This window comes from Sinocyclocheilus anshuiensis, unplaced genomic scaffold (assembly GCF_001515605.1).
Source record: "Sinocyclocheilus anshuiensis isolate Anshui unplaced genomic scaffold, SAMN03320099.WGS_v1.1 scaffold42, whole genome shotgun sequence".
Lineage (NCBI taxonomy): Eukaryota > Metazoa > Chordata > Actinopteri > Cypriniformes > Cyprinidae > Sinocyclocheilus > Sinocyclocheilus anshuiensis.
The window spans coordinates 71651-93019 of record NW_015546057.1 but is presented as its reverse complement, the minus strand read 5'-3'; the positions used below and the strand labels follow the sequence as shown (position 1 = coordinate 93019).

The 21369-nt window shown below is 37.3% G+C and overlaps 1 protein-coding gene across 1 annotated transcript in view; it reads left to right on the top strand.

The window, feature by feature from the left end:
• LOC107699334 (copine-5) overlaps positions 1–21369 on the top strand; it is a 197210-nt gene that overhangs the window by 170238 nt on the left and 5603 nt on the right. Inside the window, exons 14-18 of the mRNA XM_016500558.1 lie at positions 3869–3915; positions 5358–5539; positions 5880–6007; positions 7476–7578; positions 20350–20407. Of these exons, the coding sequence (XP_016356044.1) occupies positions 3869–3915; positions 5358–5539; positions 5880–6007; positions 7476–7578; positions 20350–20407 (518 nt within the window). The remainder of the gene's footprint in view (positions 1–3868; positions 3916–5357; positions 5540–5879; positions 6008–7475; positions 7579–20349; positions 20408–21369) is intronic.

Below are 21369 nucleotides of genomic sequence, written 5' to 3'. Positions count from 1 at the left end.
CAAGGAATTTGTTTTAGTGTCACAAGCTTCCAGTACACAGAGACAACAACAACACACAGACAATAAAAAATAAGATGAAAATACACATATGTAAATATAAATAGACAAAAATTAAAAATAAAATTGAAAAATAAAATAAATTGTATGTACAATTGTGCTATAGATAATAGAATAGGAATAGAACAGAATGAGATGTACAAGGATGTAGGTGGTAACAAATAAATATAAGGTTATTACGAGTCACTGTCTTTTGAAAGTAATTATTTACATTAAAATATTACTGTCTCTGAATTGTTACACTACACACTACTTTTGAGTTACTTTCACCAAAATATCCACAGAAGTATTATAAAATGCCAAAATATTGCTGCTCGTATGTAGGTCTACATTAATGTTACGTTGTAGTCTAGGTTAAAAAGGATAAGCACAAATCGCATTATTACATTCATAAATAACACCGGTAAATAAAGTGAAATTATCATGTACAAACAATAAACACAATACCTAACCTATAGGCTATTTTGAACGGTTTCAGAAGAAAACAAGAATGAAAAATATAAGTTGCTAAACAAGCCAAAATGAATTAGGCTAATTCAATGCGAAACTGAAAGCAAACGGCGTTCTCGTGCAGCCTACCTCTCTCATTCGGCATTAATCGAATTAAATGTGTCCATATTTGCGATGTATTTGAATGCTAACCTATTATTTAGTATGTAAACCAAGCTTACTTAATGCACTTAAAAAACATCCTCGTCACATGAGCAAATGTGTGTTTGGCCCGAGCTCAGGCTGATCGACACGGATTGCACTACACAGTAGGCTACGCACTATTTAAATTAAACAGTGTATCTATATGTTTGGTTGATTGTATTTCATTCTGATAATGAACAGGCTGCAACGTTTGCAATGTTTTATGTGTGTGCGTGAGGCGCCGGCGCGATCGAACAGCGGAAACAAACAACAAAAAAATACACTGTTATTTTTGGTCATATCATTCGAAACTGCAATGTGTTTACTTTATTTCTGTCATATCGGTTTCCTTTCCGTGGACTTTCGTAGAGCACCGCACCACACAAATAACATATGAACCAAACTCAGCAGCATAGCCTATCACTCAGTATTTTCCTTTCGTTTTGTTCATCTGTTAATTAGGCTATATAATATACAGTGGGTACGGAAAGTATAAAAACAGATTTCATTTTTAGTTAAACTTAATTTTTGTTGCTTGTCTGCGCTCGTCCGCCGCCTTTTTCTCTTCTCCGACCCCACGGCTCTCTCCGATAGCTTAGTGTTAGTGGCACCAGTCCAGGTGTTTCCAGGTTTTATTCGTGCTATTTCTCCATGTTAAGAGTTTGGTGTCGCACATATTTCACCTGACTATGCATTCTTATCCTTTTATCCCATGTACTGAACATAACAGGAGTGTGTCCATCTCACAAATGTGGAATTCGTCTCTGCAGTCATCTCAAACATCTAATTCCAGCAACAGGAAATAGACAAACTATTTTACCTGCAGAATTTTTTCTCTGGTGCTGTTTTGTGGTGTTAGTAAATTCACCACTTAATTTTGAGTTAAAATATGTTGTTGTAACTTGCGTTACTGAGATTGTAACGAGTAATAATATTACCCAAATTTGATTAGTAATGCGTTATATTGCTGCGTTACAGCAAAAAGTAATGTACTACTGTAATATTATTACTTTTGTAATGCGTTACTCCCAACACTGGTTAAGACAAATGCATTTAAGTTGTATTTTTGTAAACTAGCCTCAAAATCTCATGCAGATGTGCTTCTCATGTAAATGTATCTTGTTTAGAATGTCATATTCTTAAGATTCTTTTTTCATTTTTGCTAGGAAAAAAAACAGTAACCTATTAATCATGAGATAGTTGAAGATCTTTTGGCCCTTGCCAATGAAGAACTGCTATACTGAGCTCCGCATTCATTGCTGTGAGTGTGTGCACCTGATTAAGCGCTGACCTTTAACTGCATGGAAGTACTCATGGCTGAGTGGCAGATAACCTGTTATAATGTGCTCCGAGTCTCCGGCCAGCCTGTGCATCCCACGCAGGACCGGTTTTGACATTTCTATTAAGGCAGATGAGATTGTGCTGGCCAGGGTAAGAGAGTCTATTGTGCAGAAAAAAGTCAAAGAAGAAGAGGTGAATTTGAAATGTGATCAACATGTTACATTGCTGCACATATGTGACTGCATGTGGTGGCATTTTAATGATTTCAATATATAGAACAGACAGTCTCTAGCAGTGGTGACAATTCTGTGGACCCCTGACTGTTGGGGGCCCAAGGCGATGCTACAAAAAGTTGCGTTACATTTGTGTGACTGCATTTGTGCAAGCCATTAATGATGTCACTGGGTCATAATGGATCATAATGGATCATGCTACATAAAAACAGCATTATCTGTGCTGTGCTGTCCATTCCATTCCATTAGATACAGGTGGGGTTTCTATCACTATGCAGGGCTTCCCTGCCTCCCACAGCACTGCAGCTGACAAATGAGAGGGAGACACATAGTGACATGCATGTCTCCAGAAATCGATTCCTCTTGTCCTTCTGTTTACCCCATCCCAGGAGATGTCTGTTGTACTGTAATAACCCCAAATGCAGGATATCCTTTTTACAGCCTATTACATTTCTGGGCCGTGGAAATGCCCTAGTGCCACAGGCTGAAACTGCTGGCAGAACAACAGCACTGCTGAAAGTAGCTCATGATTTGCTCTAATTTGGATTGGCACATTAATGAGCAGACAAGAGAAAACCAAAAAGAATATTGCTCAGTTTCATTTTCGTCCTCATAAATGTATAATTAAACAGTAATAATCCAGGGTAGCTTAGAAGGTCTTATTTTCCACAGCTTCGGTCACCTAGTTTCCCAAAATGAGAGAATTGATTTTTGATGCAGAGATGCATACGCTGGGACCCGAGAGTAAATGGCTTTTAATTAATTAATAAAGAGGATAATTACTCTCTGAGCTACACAGGGGCATGAGTCATGTATTAGCATGGGATTCTAAAGGTTAATGTAATTTTCTCTGCTTTTATTTTTTATCGATTTTTTTCTCTCTTTAATTAATTTTTTTCTTGTAACCCACTGAATCCATTATGGGATGCTGTGTTTGACGTTTTGGGGAGGGGAGTTGTGAATGCTTTTGCTGTCTGCGACATGTTTTTATCATGAAAATTAAATTCTTCTTATTTCTTTTTTAAGTGTTCCATCATTTTAATTGCTTTGCTTTATGTGTATCTGTTTTATGCTAATGTTGTGGTATGTTAATTTAGAATATGGTACTTTTATAAAACAGATTTGGCAATAATAACTTCTGTCTTGTCAGTTGGACGTGTATTTATTAAATTATACAGTACCTTTAAAGTCTAAAATATTAGCCTCGTCTAATTAGCATCACTCAAAGTTAAACTTCTGCTAGAAAGCAAGTAATCCTTGAAGGTGCCTCTGGGACTCATTTAGTAGGAATCGCTAACATGCTGCACAATGTGGTTTTGTGGCCGATGGGAAACCAGAGCAGTAGGAAACGCTGTGCGAAGGGATGCGCTAAAGGCAGGGATGCAGATGGACCTGCCGAGGCTGCACTGCCCTGCTGTTTGAGTGCAGTACAACTAGTAATATGAGCTCAAAGTAATGGCTCTTCCTGTTTATCCCAATTAGACCATGCAGCTGTGGTTGACTACACACATTAGCCATCATTTAGCCATGTTTGTGTCCATGCTTGTGTGTGTGTGTGTATTAGCATGTTCCCACACAGACCTGTCTCTATGCAAGCTACCAAATCACTGCAGAGAGCATTTTTGCTTACTCTTTTGTTTTCTCATTTCTGCTTCTTTTCCCAGGACCCAGATCAATTTCACTGTGGCCATTGATTTCACCGCCTCTAACGGTAAGTAATTAAGTGGAGAGAATGGTGTTTGACCTATTAAAAGGTTGGGGAATCCAAACCCAATCGTTGGCCTTTCTCTACTGCTTGTGTCGCTCAATACACTCCTATTAATCGTAGCTGGGCGGCCCCCTGTACAGCGGGGCTGAACAGGGAGCTGTGTAAGGGTTCAAGTCATGCTGAGAGGTGAACCGGTTGGATAAAACAGTCTAAAATGGCCCAGTTACACCAGCCGGCAGTGAATGCTACTCCCCGTCGTTTTCGACACCGCACTTGCTGCAAGTGCTCAAATAATTACTGTTCTTTCACAAGAAACTGCTTCCAAACATCTTTGAATTATTCTGCAAATTAACTAGATTTGTTCAGAAAAGGGTAGCGAGAAGATGGAAATAGAAGGCATTGTGGGTTTTGCTGAGAGATTTATTGAAGGTGGCTGCCTGCAGTGCAAGAGAGCTGAATTACAGAGTTAATTTAGTAACAATGCAACCATAGCTCAAGAGCTGTTTGGATCCCGACTGTTCTAAGCCCAGAACAACATCAATAGCTTAACAACAAACTTGGAGTGCTCGTTTGTGTTTCTTAAATGTATTTCTTGAACTGCTCTTGCAGACACAGTGGCTCTGTTCAAATACCTAATGAATTGCATTGATAACACCATGTAAGCTTTACCTAGGCAGCAACTCTGTGCTACACGCAAATAGCATTCTGTAAATGAAACACAAATCAGAACTGATTACAGAGTTTGACGTTAGCATGTTGCTAAGCTAAGACCATAATATTCTAATTAGCTTAAAGGGTTAGTTTACCCAAACATTTAAATTAGCCCATAAATTACTCACCCTCAAGTCATCGTCTGAAAGAAGAAAGTCATATACACCTAGGATGACTTGAGGATGAGTAATTTATGGGCTAATTTAAATTTTTGGGTGAACTAACCCTTTAAAAATACACAAAACACACTAATATTAGATCAAATAATACATTTTTGAATTAAACAGAAATATCTGTCTTAGTCATGAAAGATGGCATAGGCAGATACGTGCAGTCTGCTAGCAATCACATAATTTACAACATCGCACAAGCTGATTGATCTCATTCTTTAGCCAGTAAGCTTGCTTTCTCAACATTTAAATAGTCTGGTTCAGTGTTTTTTGTAAGCTGGTACTGCAGCATGCTATCAGAGTTCCTCTTAAACCCTCCACCTCCTCCAGCTCCACCTGTCTAAACCTGTTATAGGATTTATATATGCCCATTCATGCAGCAGCTGCATATCTCACAAGCTCACAGAAGTGTGTCTGTTGGCAGTTGCAAGTCTATACTTGCTCAGCAGCAAGTATCCCACTCGTAGAAGATCTACTCCATTAAGACCAAACACATTAACATTGTTTCTTAAATTGGTGTCGTAATATGTTTGTATAACTTTTTGTTTACTGTTAAATTTTCAGGAAACCCATCCCAGTCCACTTCTCTCCATTACATGAACCCGTACCAGATAAACGCCTACGCCCTGGCACTGAAGGCTGTGGGGGAAATCATCCAGGACTATGACAGTGACAAGATGTTCCCTGCACTGGGATTTGGAGCCAAGCTGCCCCCCGATGGACGAGTGTCTCATGAGTTCCCCCTAGTGAGTGAGCTGATGCTCTTCTTCCTGTTGTCTTGAACTTCCTGAAAATCTCTGAGATTAGTCCAAAAGAGTTTGTTGATGCCAAGAGTATCAGTGTCCTTCAGTTTTTCTCACTTTCCCAGTCGTAAAATTGAGAGTATGAGATGCTAGGCATTGGTGCTCTGGAAGTGGTTTAATGATTCTGAGATGAGACTGTATGGGAGACATCTATAATTGGCAACCTCTGCTGTCATATTGATTGATACAATCCATGTTTTCTCTCTTCAGCACTGTTTTTCTGTTGAACTTTGGTTGACTTAAATGAAGACACACATGTGAACCATTGATTTCTGTCTTTCAGAACGGCAATATTGAAAATCCCTACTGTAATGGTATTGAGGGGATATTAGAGGCATACCATCAGAGTCTAAAGACCGTCCAACTATATGGACCTACTAACTTTGCCCCTGTTGTAAATCATGTGGCCAGGTAGGTTTTTAAATTATTACATTTTTAAATGCAAAATCAGTTTTATTATCAACTTATAATATAACTTTACAATAAACACAGTCCACATTAACTATTCATTTATTTATTTATGGTAACTAAAAGTAAGATTATTGGTGTGATGGCAGGCTCGAAACATTAGAAAGTATTTTATTATTATTATTTTGAATTCGATTTTTTATTATTATTTTCAAGATTTAAGATTTAGTATTGTTGTTATGTGCTGTCTTTTTAAATTTATTTTATTTGTTTTAGTAATTTTGCTATTTTTTTCCTTTAAATATTTATATTCGATTTCAGTGAATATTTATATTTGATTTCACAAACTTCACAAAATTGATTTTTATTGGCTTTATTTTTAGTTAACAATAACAACACTGTTTATACAGGAAGTAAATAGAGAGAAAATTGTGGACAAATTTTTTTGACACCTCCAGTCCTGAATATGTGGTCACAATTTTGAGTAAAATCATCTAAACACAGCATAAATTGATATTTATTCAGCACTCCCCCTATATCTAAACCTCGCTTTGCCCACTCTTGCATCATTTCAAAATTGACTCCATTAAATTGCCATTTAAAGCTATTCAGCTTGTTTTTGTTTCCATGTAAAATGTCAGCCTGTTTGCACTTTGCATGCAAATGATAGATTGCCCAGATTTAGTGGAATGCAATGCAAATGTTATTTTCTCCATGAATAGTGAAATTGATCTTTGTTTAGATTTTTGAGTGCGTGGCATATGAACAACAGACACATCGAGAATCAGAATAAGCCTGGCATCTCAAACTGCTCGGCTAAGCACCTTGTCTATAGACTGTATCTTTGAAAACACTTGAGATGATTTCTTTGGCTTGAGTTTGTTTGACTCTCTGATGTTCCATCAAATATGTCTGTCTATCATGTCTGACCACGAAGGCCAAACACTCGGCTTTTGAACCCATATACTGTTTCTGTTAGTCCAATAACTGATACAAGAAAGATGCTGACATGTAGCAAGCTTGTTATCCCATTGTAAAGCTCACAGCATAGGTGTCATAACAGACTGACTGCAGCTATTTTTAATCATCATTTGAAAGGATAGTGGGTGTGTTTCCAGAAAAAGCAGACAAAGTAATTGTCTGAAGACATCTCCACCCCCTCCCTTATGTCACGGCATCACACAACCAAATCATTTTCCATCTGATTACACTGCATCCACTGTGGTAATTAAAAATGCCATCTTCCGCAGATTTGAATTAGACTTTCTAAATTGAAGCATGATACACCTCTTCAGGCTCTGGCTCAGAGTTGGCGGCGGCATAGATTTATTTAAACAATGCAGAACATGACTGATGTTAGCATGGCATTTGAAAACCAGGAAAATAAGAATGTAGAGAGTAAAATGTGTAATTTAAAGAAAAAACATCTGTCCTGAAGTATGCATTGCTTTTGTTTTTATTGTCTCTGAAGGTACGCAGCTGCTGTCCAGGACGGCTCACAGTATTTCGTGCTCCTCATCATCACAGATGGAGTTATATCAGATATGTCACAGACCAAAGAGGCCATCGTGAATGTGAGTATGACCACTAAAAGAGGACAAGTGTCCCAACAGAACATGCTGGAGAGGGTCCAGATTGCCGCTCTGTTCCACTTTACTTCCTTTTCAGGCTGCATCCTATTTACTAAATAGCAGTAGCGCATAGCAAATCTAGTCCACTAAGACCAAATACATTAACACTGTAATTTCAATTAATATGCTAAAACAATTTTTCTTAACTGAACTATGTTTAGCAATAATTTTAATAAACTTAAAAAATTAGCTTTTGAAAAATTAGCTCTTAGCTATTGCTATTGGTTTCCTAATATGTTTGTTTTACTAGATAGGTTTTTGTGTGCTGTTAAATTTTCAGGAAACCCATCCCAGTCCACTTCTCTCCATTACATGAACCCGTACCAGATAAACGCCTACGCCCTGGCACTGAAGGCTGTGGGGGAAATCATCCAGGACTATGACAGTGACAAGATGTTCCCTGCACTGGGATTTGGAGCCAAGCTGCCCCCCGATGGACGAGTGTCTCATGAGTTCCCCCTAGTGAGTGAGCTGATGCTCTTCTTCCTGTTGTCTTGAACTTCCTGAAAATCTCTGAGATTAGTCCAAAAGAGTTTGTTGATGCCAAGAGTATCAGTGTCCTTCAGTTTTTCTCACTTTCCCAGTCGTAAAATTGAGAGTATGAGATGCTAGGCATTGGTGCTCTGGAAGTGGTTTAATGATTCTGAGATGAGACTGTATGGGAGACATCTATAATTGGCAACCTCTGCTGTCATATTGATTGATACAATCCATGTTTTCTCTCTTCAGCACTGTTTTTCTGTTGAACTTTGGTTGACTTAAATGAAGACACACATGTGAACCATTGATTTCTGTCTTTCAGAATGGCAATATTGAAAATCCCTACTGTAATGGTATTGAGGGGATATTAGAGGCATACCATCAGAGTCTAAAGACCGTCCAACTATATGGACCTACTAACTTTGCCCCTGTTGTAAATCATGTGGCCAGGTAGGTTTTTAAATTATTACATTTTTAAATGCAAAATCAGTTTTATTATCAACTTATAATATAACTTTACAATAAACACAGTCCACATTAACTATTCATTTATTTATTTATGGTAACTAAAAGTAAGATTATTGGTGTGATGGCAGGCTCGAAACATTAGAAAGTATTTTATTATTATTATTTTGAATTCGATTTTTTATTATTATTTTCAAGATTTAAGATTTAGTATTGTTGTTATGTGCTGTCTTTTTAAATTTATTTTATTTGTTTTAGTAATTTTGCTATTTTTTTCCTTTAAATATTTATATTCGATTTCAGTGAATATTTATATTTGATTTCACAAACTTCACAAAATTGATTTTTATTGGCTTTATTTTTAGTTAACAATAACAACACTGTTTATACAGGAAGTAAATAGAGAGAAAATTGTGGACAAATTTTTTTGACACCTCCAGTCCTGAATATGTGGTCACAATTTTGAGTAAAATCATCTAAACACAGCATAAATTGATATTTATTCAGCACTCCCCCTATATCTAAACCTCGCTTTGCCCACTCTTGCATCATTTCAAAATTGACTCCATTAAATTGCCATTTAAAGCTATTCAGCTTGTTTTTGTTTCCATGTAAAATGCCAGCCTGTTTGCACTTTGCATGCAAATGATAGATTGCCCAGATTTAGTGGAATGCAATGCAAATGTTATTTTCTCCATGAATAGTGAAATTGATCTTTGTTTAGATTTTTGAGTGCGTGGCATATGAACAACAGACACATCGAGAATCAGAATAAGCCTGGCATCTCAAACTGCTCGGCTAAGCACCTTGTCTATAGACTGTATCTTTGAAAACACTTGAGATGATTTCTTTGGCTTGAGTTTGTTTGACTCTCTGATGTTCCATCAAATATGTCTGTCTATCATGTCTGACCACGAAGGCCAAACACTCGGCTTTTGAACCCATATACTGTTTCTGTTAGTCCAATAACTGATACAAGAAAGATGCTGACATGTAGCAAGCTTGTTATCCCATTGTAAAGCTCACAGCATAGGTGTCATAACAGACTGACTGCAGCTATTTTTAATCATCATTTGAAAGGATAGTGGGTGTGTTTCCAGAAAAAGCAGACAAAGTAATTGTCTGAAGACATCTCCACCCCCTCCCTTATGTCACGGCATCACACAACCAAATCATTTTCCATCTGATTACACTGCATCCACTGTGGTAATTAAAAATGCCATCTTCCGCAGATTTGAATTAGACTTTCTAAATTGAAGCATGATACACCTCTTCAGGCTCTGGCTCAGAGTTGGCGGCGGCATAGATTTATTTAAACAATGCAGAACATGACTGATGTTAGCATGGCATTTGAAAACCAGGAAAATAAGAATGTAGAGAGTAAAATGTGTAATTTAAAGAAAAAACATCTGTCCTGAAGTATGCATTGCTTTTGTTTTTATTGTCTCTGAAGGTACGCAGCTGCTGTCCAGGACGGCTCACAGTATTTCGTGCTCCTCATCATCACAGATGGAGTTATATCAGATATGTCACAGACCAAAGAGGCCATCGTGAATGTGAGTATGACCACTAAAAGAGGACAAGTGTCCCAACAGAACATGCTGGAGAGGGTCCAGATTGCCGCTCTGTTCCACTTTACTTCCTTTTCAGGCTGCATCCTAACTGAAATGAAACCTCTTAAGTGAAAAGGCTGCAACTCCACACACATCATAGAAAATAGATCTGTTCACAAAAAGTGCACAACAGATTTAACTCACAGTTGATTTTGCATTGGCATGCTGCTAAGCTAAAGGCACAGATCTTCAAAAAGCATATTACACAGCAAACACACACAAGTACTGGATAAATATTCAATTAGATAATCAATATTTCTCTCATCGTCCACCACTGTGGATTTATGTTTGAGCGAATCGCAATGCATTCTGTGATTAATACACGAAATGCTTCCTTAAAATGTAGCCAAAATGAAGCATCTTAGGAGGCAGCGCACCTATTACGCCTTAAAATGTGGTCTACAAAGGCACATATCTAGGTTTTCGGAACAGAGCTTTTATATTTTGTGTAAAATACCTGGTCTTCATCTTCAGCCTGAGTACTAAAGCATCTCTTGTGGCTGATATGGGTTTTTATAGATGATATATATTGTTATAATCTATTTAGGCTGCATAAAACATGCTAAATGGATGACTCACGGTGTATTGAGGTCATAATTTACACCTAAAAGGTCAATCTCATCTCCAACGGTGCATGTCATTCATCTAGCCTATGAACGGGCCCGATTTCCCAGCAGACTGGATTTAAAGGGAATTTGCGACTGTTACTCAGATTTGTAGAACAGCCACACCTTCCTTTTAAGATCTTGCCTGCTGCTCTTTCCCCAGTGGCTTGCATCTGCCAAGAAGCCTCACATTTCCACCTCGTGTGACATTTAAGACCTGAACCTGCAAGGTAAAAATGGTAACCTACAGCATGGTGCAAACCTATGATTTTCATTTGTGTGTTCAAAGGACTTTTAAAAAATTTTTATCGAAATTTTTGGTGTTTGAATTTAAAACAGACATTTTCATCAAAACGTAATGAATTAAAGATAATGAATGTTACACTGCAGTGCAGATCTGATTAATGATTTCAGGAGGTTTGAATCAGAAAAAGGAGATATCAGCATAGAAACCGACTAATCTAATCAAGAAAGGGGCTGAATCTCTTAATCAAATGAAAAGGTCATGTGGTCTTGGTAATTGATTAGCCATGTGTCCATCAATTTACTAATTACTATATTGAAATATGGAAATTGTTAACTATTTTATCATTTGGAATTTTTAAAGGGAAAGTTCACCCAAACCTGTCATCATATATTTAGCTTCTTTTAACATTCAACACCTCTTTGACTGACTTTCTTTCTACTATATATATTAGCCAGAGTTATCTTATGCTTTCAGCCCACTAAGCGTATTGTTTTTATGGTGTTTTGTTGTTTCGTTTTGAAAAAAAAAAAAAAAAGCACCATGGACATTCTACCTAAAACCTCCTTTTGTGTACCACAAAAGAAAGACGTTATACACATTTGGATTGGCATGAGAATGAGTAAATGGTGACATTTTTGGGTGAACTATCTCTTTAAGCAGAATTTGAAAGAAATTGTCATTCACAATAAATTATGAGAGGTCTCTGTGAATGGTACATTTTGAAGTAATCTTTTTTTCCAGCTGTGTTGATGGAAATGTGTCAGAAATGAAAGCTGTATCTGAAGTGCTAATACAATCTGCGTTTTGCTCTCAAGCACAGTATGATGGTGAACAATGTTCATAAGTGCTAAATCAACTCTCAATCTCATCATAATGCTGCTCGGAAATTCAACGTAGGAGGTCTGTTAACATGTCTAGGTGGAGCAGGTGTCCTACTCTCGTGCTGGGTGGTGCCGAGTGGCACGCATATGTTGGGATAGTTTCATAACAGTGTAAAGTGTTCACAGAAAACCTTGGAGGAACACTGACCTACTTCTCTCCTCTGATTCAGTAGGACAGATGCATGTATCATTCATGAGTAAAGCTGTTACTCTAAGCAGCTGTTTGCATCTCATCCTTCTTGTTCGTTTAAAAACAGGTCGTAGAGGAATGGACATTCGCCCACGCAAGGCCTTTTCGATCTAAGGGTGTTTCGACAACATCTCTTCATGTTACACAACAGCTGACAGCATCCTGCTGCTAAGCTGTCTCATTACAGTTTCAGCAGAGATGCGAATGTAGACATGTGGTGTGACATATGCGTATATAGCAATATATTTACAAAGAAGGGTTTGAGGGAAAAAGTACATTGTCTTCACTTTTTATTTGTCAGCTGCATGTTAAATGTCGGCTATATTTAGGGTTTGCAATATGGTTTCCTCTGCAGATGTCTATAATGTTTCTCAAACCGTACATGCACTGAAAAATTCAGTGTTGAAAACAGTCTCCATACAGAAATTACTAGTAAATGTCATAATTAATTACAAAGAAAATAACACACTGAATTGAAAGACTGAAATAGTATTTTTTTCATACTCCAGTAATTGTTTAATTTACATTCTGTCTATCTATCTATCTATCTGTCCGTCCGTCCGTCCGTCCGTCCATCCATCCATCCATCCATCTATCTACCTTACCTTACCTTACCTTACATTACACATTTGAATTGGCATGAGAACGAGTAAATGGTGGCATGTTAAATGTCGGCTATATTTAGGGTTTGCAATATGGTTTCCTCTGCAGATGTCTATAATGTTTCTCAAACCGTACATGCACTGAAAAATTCAGTGTTGAAAACAGTCTCCATACAGAAATTACTAGTAAATGTCATAATTAATTACAAAGAAAATAACACACTGAATTGAAAGACTGAAATAGTATTTTTTTCATACTCCAGTAATTGTTTAATTTACATTCTGTCTATCTATCTATCTATCTGTCCGTCCGTCCGTCCGTCCGTCCATCCATCGATCCATCCATCTATCTACCTTACCTTACCTTACCTTACCTTACATTACACATTTGGATTGGCATGAGAACGAGTAAATGGTGACATTTTTGGGTGAACTATCTCTTTAAGCAGAATTTAAAAAAAATTGTCTTTCACAATAAATCGTGAGAGGTCTCTGTGAATGGTACATTTTTAAGAAATCTTTTTTCCAGCTGCGCCGTGTTGATGGAAATGTGTCGGAAATGTGTAAAGGGACAGTTCACCAAAAAAATAGCAGCATACGAGTTTGAAAATCAGTTTTGATTGAATTATTCCTTTAAGTGTTATAAAATGCCGTGGTTCTGTGTTGGGCTCTGGCAGACTCTAATGAGTCACGCATATTAATTTTCTGTCTTAGATAATTAGCATTGAAAGCTGGAATCCTCCCATCCGTCAGCTGAAGACATGCAGCCTTTTTTTATTTGACATGGTAGTTACGAATAACAATAGGCACGGGTGAGGGCTAATCGGAGGATGATAATGAGAAACAACAACATTACGAGCGCATTCATTTGTCATGTTGGACGTGGGCAGGCCTGCGATGATAAGCCAGTCAGGATGCTCGAGCAATAGCAGAGGTCCATCATCCGCCAATCAGATATGACGTGCAACATGAAGGAAAGCGGGATTAATCAATTAGACAGTTTTTTGTCAGACTGAACCGCCCGCTCGCTGTGTGACTGATGATAGGCTTAATAGAAGTTCCTGTTCTCAGTCACACCCTGACAGTATTTCATGACATGTCTGACTCCATCCTGCTTATTCTACCCTTCGTTAGAGCACGGGCATCATTAGTTTAGCCCCAAACTGTCTGTCATGGCTCCAAGTAGAAATCTGTACAGTGTACTTTCCTCACTTACAGTACATGCTCGTACAGAAGACCTGGAAGCTCTGCTTAAAGGAATCGTTTGGCCAGAACAACAGCTCATAGTGAACATCAAGCTCCAAAAAGAACAAAAAGTGTTCTGAAGCCATGCAATACAAGGTCATTATTGGGCAAAATGGTGCCAATAATTACATATAATTTAACAATAATTTATATATACTATAAATCTCATTTTTATTTATTTCCATGTTGAGTCAAAATATTTATTTCTACAGTTACTGTTCTGTAACATTTATTCGATGCTTTTCTCATTTAACTTTAAAGAGTCTTTTGGTCTTTTAATTTCTCAGCCCAAATTCATGTGCAATTTGCAGTTAATTGTATGTTAGATAAATAAAACTGCAAAAAATTTGCTTTAGGGAGATAAGATTAAATACCCCCCCCAGAAAAGCCCTGCAAATGTTTCTGTATGACCAACAAGCGTTGATTGTTACATTATTATAAGATAATTAATAAAAGTGTGTGTTGTTGAAACAAGTATTTAATGCCAGTTTTAATGGAGTGTGTCCATGTTAATCAAGTTAGTAAAATCACAAGGGGAAAAAAAATCGACTTTGTTTATAAAAATAAATCTTCAAAAAATTCTTCAGAAATTCTCCTTTTGTGTTCCAAAGGAATAAATAACAGCATGAGGTTTTGAAGTTACAAGAGGGTTAATAAATAATGATAGAATTGTCATTTTTGGCCAAACTGTTCCTTTAATGTCCAAAAGCCAATTTAATTCTCCAAACCATGTCTTTCCTTTAGCAGCGTAATGATACTTTCCTACAGCAGCTGGGTGCTGATGACATTACATTAGCATTCTCCCCAGACCAAATAATAATGCTGTAAGCATGTGAGCATGCAGCTTTTGTTATAAAGAAACACGGTGCAGGTAATTTGTGGGTTCTCAGAATTTAGTTTTTTCCTCCCATTTTATTCCTAATGTTCGTTTGCTTCTGCGTTCATATATGTTAGAGTGGGGGTTTGGGACTGCATGCGTGACGTTGAAGAGCTGTTGTCAAGGAAACTATGGTGAACTAACAGACTGTTTTGTTTTCTCATGTCTTCAAATCTGTCCTGTCAGTCATGACAGAAGACGATGGCACAAATGGGGCAACCGACTTCAATTATTCATAGTGCCCTGCCTCTCTTTTATGACATGCAGGCATGACAGGACTGTCATAATCTCTGCACTGATAATTTAAGATTGTGGAAATGGGAAACACCTTACAGCCCCTGTCAGTAACATTCCATTTGTTGTTATGGTCTTGGAGCGAAAAATGAAGATTTGGTCTCTGAAACTGTCAGAAGAGCAACAGGAAAGTTTTTATTACAGAACATCTCAAAGGGGAAATGGCATTATTATTTGGGGCTGCTATCACAGGAAGTAGAGCTTGAAATTTATGCTTTTGTGGGGTTTTATTCATTTATACTTACACATAACAGTCAAACACTCTGCAAGTGCCACATGCAAGTAAAAATTAAATTTCGAAAAATGAAGCAAGTAAATTTACTAGCTAGTTGATCTGTAAAATTAACTGTAAAATGATTCAAAACAAACACGTTCCAAATATCTACTGATACTTGCAAGTTTTCTTTACCATCAGAAGTTTTCTTTACCATTTTTTTTAACTTTTCTAAACATATACATACACATATAGAAGTGTCATTTAAAAGTTTGGGATCAGTATGATTTTTAATATTTTGTAAAGAAGTTTCTTATCCTAATCAAGGCTGCATTTATTTGATAAAAAAAAAAACAGTAATATTGTGAAATATTATTGTAATTTAAAATCATGTTTTTCTATTTGAATATACTTTAAAATATAATTTATTCCTGTAATGAAGTCATTTTTTTTAAATAGTTGTGCTGCTTTATTGATTGATTGATTGAACCTGTAATGCTTTTTTTTTTAGGATTCTTTGATGAAGTGAAGTGAAGTGAAGTGAAGTGAAGTGAAGTGAGGCCAAGTATGGTGACCCATACTAGGAATTAGTGCTCTGCATTTAACCCATCCAAAGTGAACACACACACCGTGAACACACACCCGGAGCAGTGGGCAGCCATTTATGCTGCGGCGCCCGGGGAGCAGTTGGGGGTTCGGTGCCTTGCTCAAGGGCACCTCAGTCGTGGTATTGAAGGTGGGAGAGAGCGCTGTACATTCACTCCCCCCACTTACAATCCCTGCCAGTACGAGACTCGAACCCACAACCTTTAGGTTACGAGTCCGACTCTCTAACCATTAGGCCACGACTTCCCCAATGAATAAAAAGTAAAAAAATTAAATGGTAGTGTATAGATTAAACATTGAGACAATTAACAAAAACCTCCTACAATAAATGGCAATGTGGTCAGAGCTATTTAGTGTAGTGAAAAAAAAATCCACATTATGATAAGATAACTAAGTATGGATCCTCCCAATACAGAATCAGTATTAGTATCAGGGGCATTGATATTTTAAATTATTCTGTTCTCTTTGTACTATGGTCTAAAGTGCAATTTATGCACCCAAGTATGATGACATTGTTTAGTCTTTAATTTGCAGTGTTGGGCAGTAACGCATTACTTAGTAACGCGTTACTGTAATTTGATTACTTTTTTAGTAACAGAGTAATTTAACATGTTATAATTTTCAAAATAGTAATTAGAGTATAGTTACAAGCCGAGGACTCTATATGTTACTGCCGCGTTAAATCACTGCAGACAGAATGCAGTGTTTTATAATCTAAATTGTAAAAAGGATGTAGCACTGTCGAGTCAAGTGCCAATGGATTAGAGACCTGCTCCCGTGAGCCCCGATGCAACAGAGTGCGGCACGAGACAAGATGGGCGAGTGCTGGTGCGGGCGGGTAGACACTCGTGTCTGCGGGATGCGGGAGAATAAATTGATTCACGGGACTCCCGCAAAATAGAAATATCTAAAAATTAAATATCTAAAACAAATAAATTGTTATTCATCTATTGCACAAAAGCAACAAGAACTAATATAAAATAAAAACGATTAACAGGCGCAAGTGTAGGCAGAGTTTCTATTGTAACACGTGTTTGCAGCGTTGAGCAATGTTGATTTCTGGAACGCGATGGCCAGTCAGGAGTGCAGTTCTGAAATTTGTGTGCTCACGGATCCTCTCATTATAACACACAAATTGAAGACATAAAGATTTATTATGCATGAAGTCATTGTGTTATAATAGAGAGTTGTGAGATTGCGATGAACTGAGAATCTTCTTGTTTCTTTTGTCCTCAAAAGTATTAGTCCGGACCATATTTTTACAATAATTGCAATTACCACAACTGAAGTTCCCTTTTGGTCGTCTCAACCATGTTTCCTGTTTTGGAGCTGGAAGAAAACTCCTCACCAATTTGTCCTTTATGGTTGGGGCACATTTAAGAGTAAAACCAGGGGGTTATTTAAGAAATTCTCTCAGTCTCATCAACTTGTAAAATATTCCAATTCCTTTGAATAATCTGTTTAATATGTGTCGCTTCTTTACAATATCTTGTGACAAAATGTACCTTGTTATTAAGGCCTACACGTTTCTATTTTTTTGTTTAACAATTCCTCCCTCTTTAGTGACTGGACTTTCCCATGAGCTTCTTTTAACATTGAACTATAACCTCTTTGTTGAAACCGCTGTGTCAAAATAGTCGATTGCACATCAAAATACTCATCTGAGTCGCAAAACCGTCTCAATCTCTGAAATTTACCATACAGAATATACAACCACGGAGGATGGAAGCTTTCTCCATGTAGAATGGTGTTTCAATCAGTAGGTTTTCAATAGACAGAAGTATGAAGTATTGCCTTGTGCATCCTTTGTAATGGTTAAATCCAAAAAATGTCAGTCCTTCATCATGGACTGTATTGCTGTAAAGAGATTCCACATCCATTGTCACCATAAAGCAAAACAATTTAATTATTAAATCCCGATGGAAAATATTAAAAACTAATGCAATACAGAAATTGCAAAGTTAAGACATGACCATTGGACAGCAAAATGCTCACTGGGACAGCAGGGCCAGAAAAAAAACTAGCCTAATTTTTTTTTAATTACCCTTTTTAAAATTGTTTTAATTTTTAGTGAATCTCTGCAAGACAGACTTTTCAGGATAGGAGATGGGATAAAAATTTACTCCTAAAACTTACTGCCAGATTCTGGAAGATAAATTCTTCAATCAGTGGTACAAGAGGATGTGGTGCTGGTCCTTCAAGAGTCACTCACAACTTATCTGTTCATAACGCCTATAAAAAATTAGTCGTAATGTATTTCACCATACTTCAGCATGCTACTCTTATTAAGTGAGGGTCATTTTTTAAGTGTTTTTTTTACCCAAGCAAAGTCTCTGAGAACCTGACACCTTGTAATTCTGGAGACTCCAGGAAGGTTGCAGTTCTGGAAAATAGTGGGGCTGGAGACTAAATGGTTCCTGATGGTTTTACATCTAATTCTTCACATCAATTCTTAAATCTTTTGGAGTTAACGTTTGTCTTTTTCTTCTCCACCTGTTTTTTTCTGACCCCGCTGACCCAGTGAGCATTTTGCTGTCCAATGGTCATGTCTTAACTTTGCAATTTCTGTATTGCATTAGTTTTGAATATTTCTCATGGGGATTTAATAATTTTTGACTTTTCAGTCTGAGTTAAACCTCTTTTTGGCTCATTTTAACAGTAAAAGAAAACATGCCTAATAATTCTGCACACCTGAATATAAGGAGTTTTTAATTTCCAGCCTTCATGGACAATTATATATCACTTATAAATGATTAAACACAAAATTAATAGTAGTTATTAAGATTGATGTGGTTTGGAATTGGTAAAATGTGCTTGGAAAAAATATATCATCAGAATATCAACGCGCCTAATAATTAAACATGCGGTGTAGTGATGTAACTAATTAATAAATTTCATGGAGAAAAAAGTAATGTAACTAGTAATGTAACTAATTACTAATTACATTTGAAATAAAGTAATCAGAACAGTAACGTGATTACTTTTAAAAGGAGTAATCAGTAATGAGTAATTTAATTACATTTTCAGAGTAACTTGCCCAACACTATTTATTTGCATTCAGGTGTATTCAGGATTCAATTCTACAGTAATAGTATTTGTACTCCACATTTCTCAATTATTTCTCAAGATAGCTAGCACACTTCTGTGCTACTTCTGTGATAGTTAGCACACATTCTGCCGAGAGTATGCTATAACTATATTAGGCCATGCTAGCAAACTTGCATTTAACTGTATAGTGTAATTAACATTCATTTGTTTACTGCTGCTTTTCTGGCAGCCATTTTTAGTTTTTTTTTTCTGCACATAAGGTTGTAGTGGGGTCAGATGTGATTTTGTCATTTTGTCTGGCTGTTGTGGTGTAAATAGCTGTGCTGTGTGGCCTGTGCTATTTAGACCGCTGTGCAAATAGTCACTCTGAAACTACCAGCCTTTAATTTAGCTGGGCACATAAATGATGCAAAATGGCGTTTGTGGTATATGAGTGTGCTGTATATGAGACAATTGATATGCCACGTCAGATGGCGACCACTCCACAGATCGCGGGCAGGGTGGCCACTCATGACTGCACCCCAACCGGTAAGCTAGCGTCACGCGGCGACAAAGAGCTCCCAGCACCGGACCCTGAGACAAGAACCAAGTTTTCCTCCACATGTCTAAGGCACGTAGGGAGGGGGAGTTGGCGGGAGGGCTGTTAGAGAAGCGGGTGTCGTGGTGATCATACTGGCCCCGCCTCTCTCTCCCTCTGCTTACCCTCTAGAACACCCTTTAGAACGTTTGAGAGCGTTCTGTTCCATCACTATAAATAGCTAAACACCTCTGTGCTGGATATATGAGATATGTTTACCAATACCAACTGTTGCATTCAGTGTTAATGCAAATTAAATTGTGTTCCTGTCATTCTATCTATCTATCTATCTATCTATCTGTCTGTATGTCTATCTTATTGAACAAATAGTTGTAGGAATGTAATGGGTTTTTACTTCGTAAACGTATACATTCTGCCTGTGTTTCATATATATAACAAAAAAACATAAATTTGTGGTTTGAGAAAATAAATATTGTTTTGCCATCAGGCTGCCAAGCTTCCCATGCCTCTGTAATGGAGAAAGCACACTCTTCTTGGCGTTTAGTCTTAACCCCAGTTCTCTCATGTGAGCGAGAACGACATCTCGATGTCGAATCGCTACCTGCTCTGAATGAGCTAAAATCAACCAATCGTCAATGTAGTTGAGTATGTGGATGCCCTGGAGTCGCAACGGAGCCAGAGCAGCATCCACACACTTCGTGAAAGTACGGGGTGAGAGTGCAAGGCCGAAAGGAAGAACACGATATTGGTAAGCTTTGCCCCCAACATAAATTTGTTTGATGAGATTATAAATATTGTTTTGCCATCAGGCTGCCAAGCTTCCCATGTCCATCATTATTGTTGGAGTTGGACAGGCTGAATTTGATGGTAAGTTTTTTTTAAGGGCTGTCAATTTGATATATTAAAGATGAATATGAATTATTTTGCATTATTTTCATTTAATTTAATCAAGTTACCATATCATAATGTATTTATTTACTTACTGGAGAACTCCAGCTTTTACTTTACAGAATAAAATCAATATTACCATGTAATAAATAAATATTTTTATCATGTAATAAATAAATATTTTTAAACTTTTTTTTTTGAATGCCAAGAAGTTTTATCAAATTAAAATCGGCAACTCAAATCTTTAATTTTACTTAGTTGGTGTTTACACAACACCATTTTCAGCTAAAAACTTATTTATGCATTTTGGTCATTCATTTACATAACAACAGCATTTTGAGCACCTGAAAATGCAAACTTTTGAAAATGGGTTTCAAACTGAACATTTCATATCATCTCTGTGTAAACTATGAAAACAAGTCATGCATATATATATGACATGTTCAGTCTTTTCTGTATTTACTGCAATCGTTGTCATGTAAACATACATGGTAACACTTTACTTAAAACCGTCTCAGGTTACGTATGTAACCCTGGTACCTCGAGGGAACGAGACGCTGCGTCGGAAAACGCTAGGGGAATAATATCAACCAATCGTCCATGTAGTTGAGTATGTGGATGCCCTGGAGTCACAATGGAGCCAGAGCAGCATCCACACACTTCGTGAAAGTGCTGGGTGAGAGTGCAAGGCCGAAAGGAAGAACACGATATTGGTAAGCTTTGCCCCCAAAAATGAACCTCAGGAACTTCCTGTGATGGGGAAGGATGGAGATATGGAAATATGCGTCTTTCAGATCGATCGTGACAAACCAGTCCTCGGACCTGATCTGAGACACGACTTGCTTGAGTGTGAGCATTCTGAACTTCAGTCGCATGACAATAGGCGCAGATCTAAAATGGGACGCAACCCCCCATCCTTCTTCGGAACAATGAAGTAACGG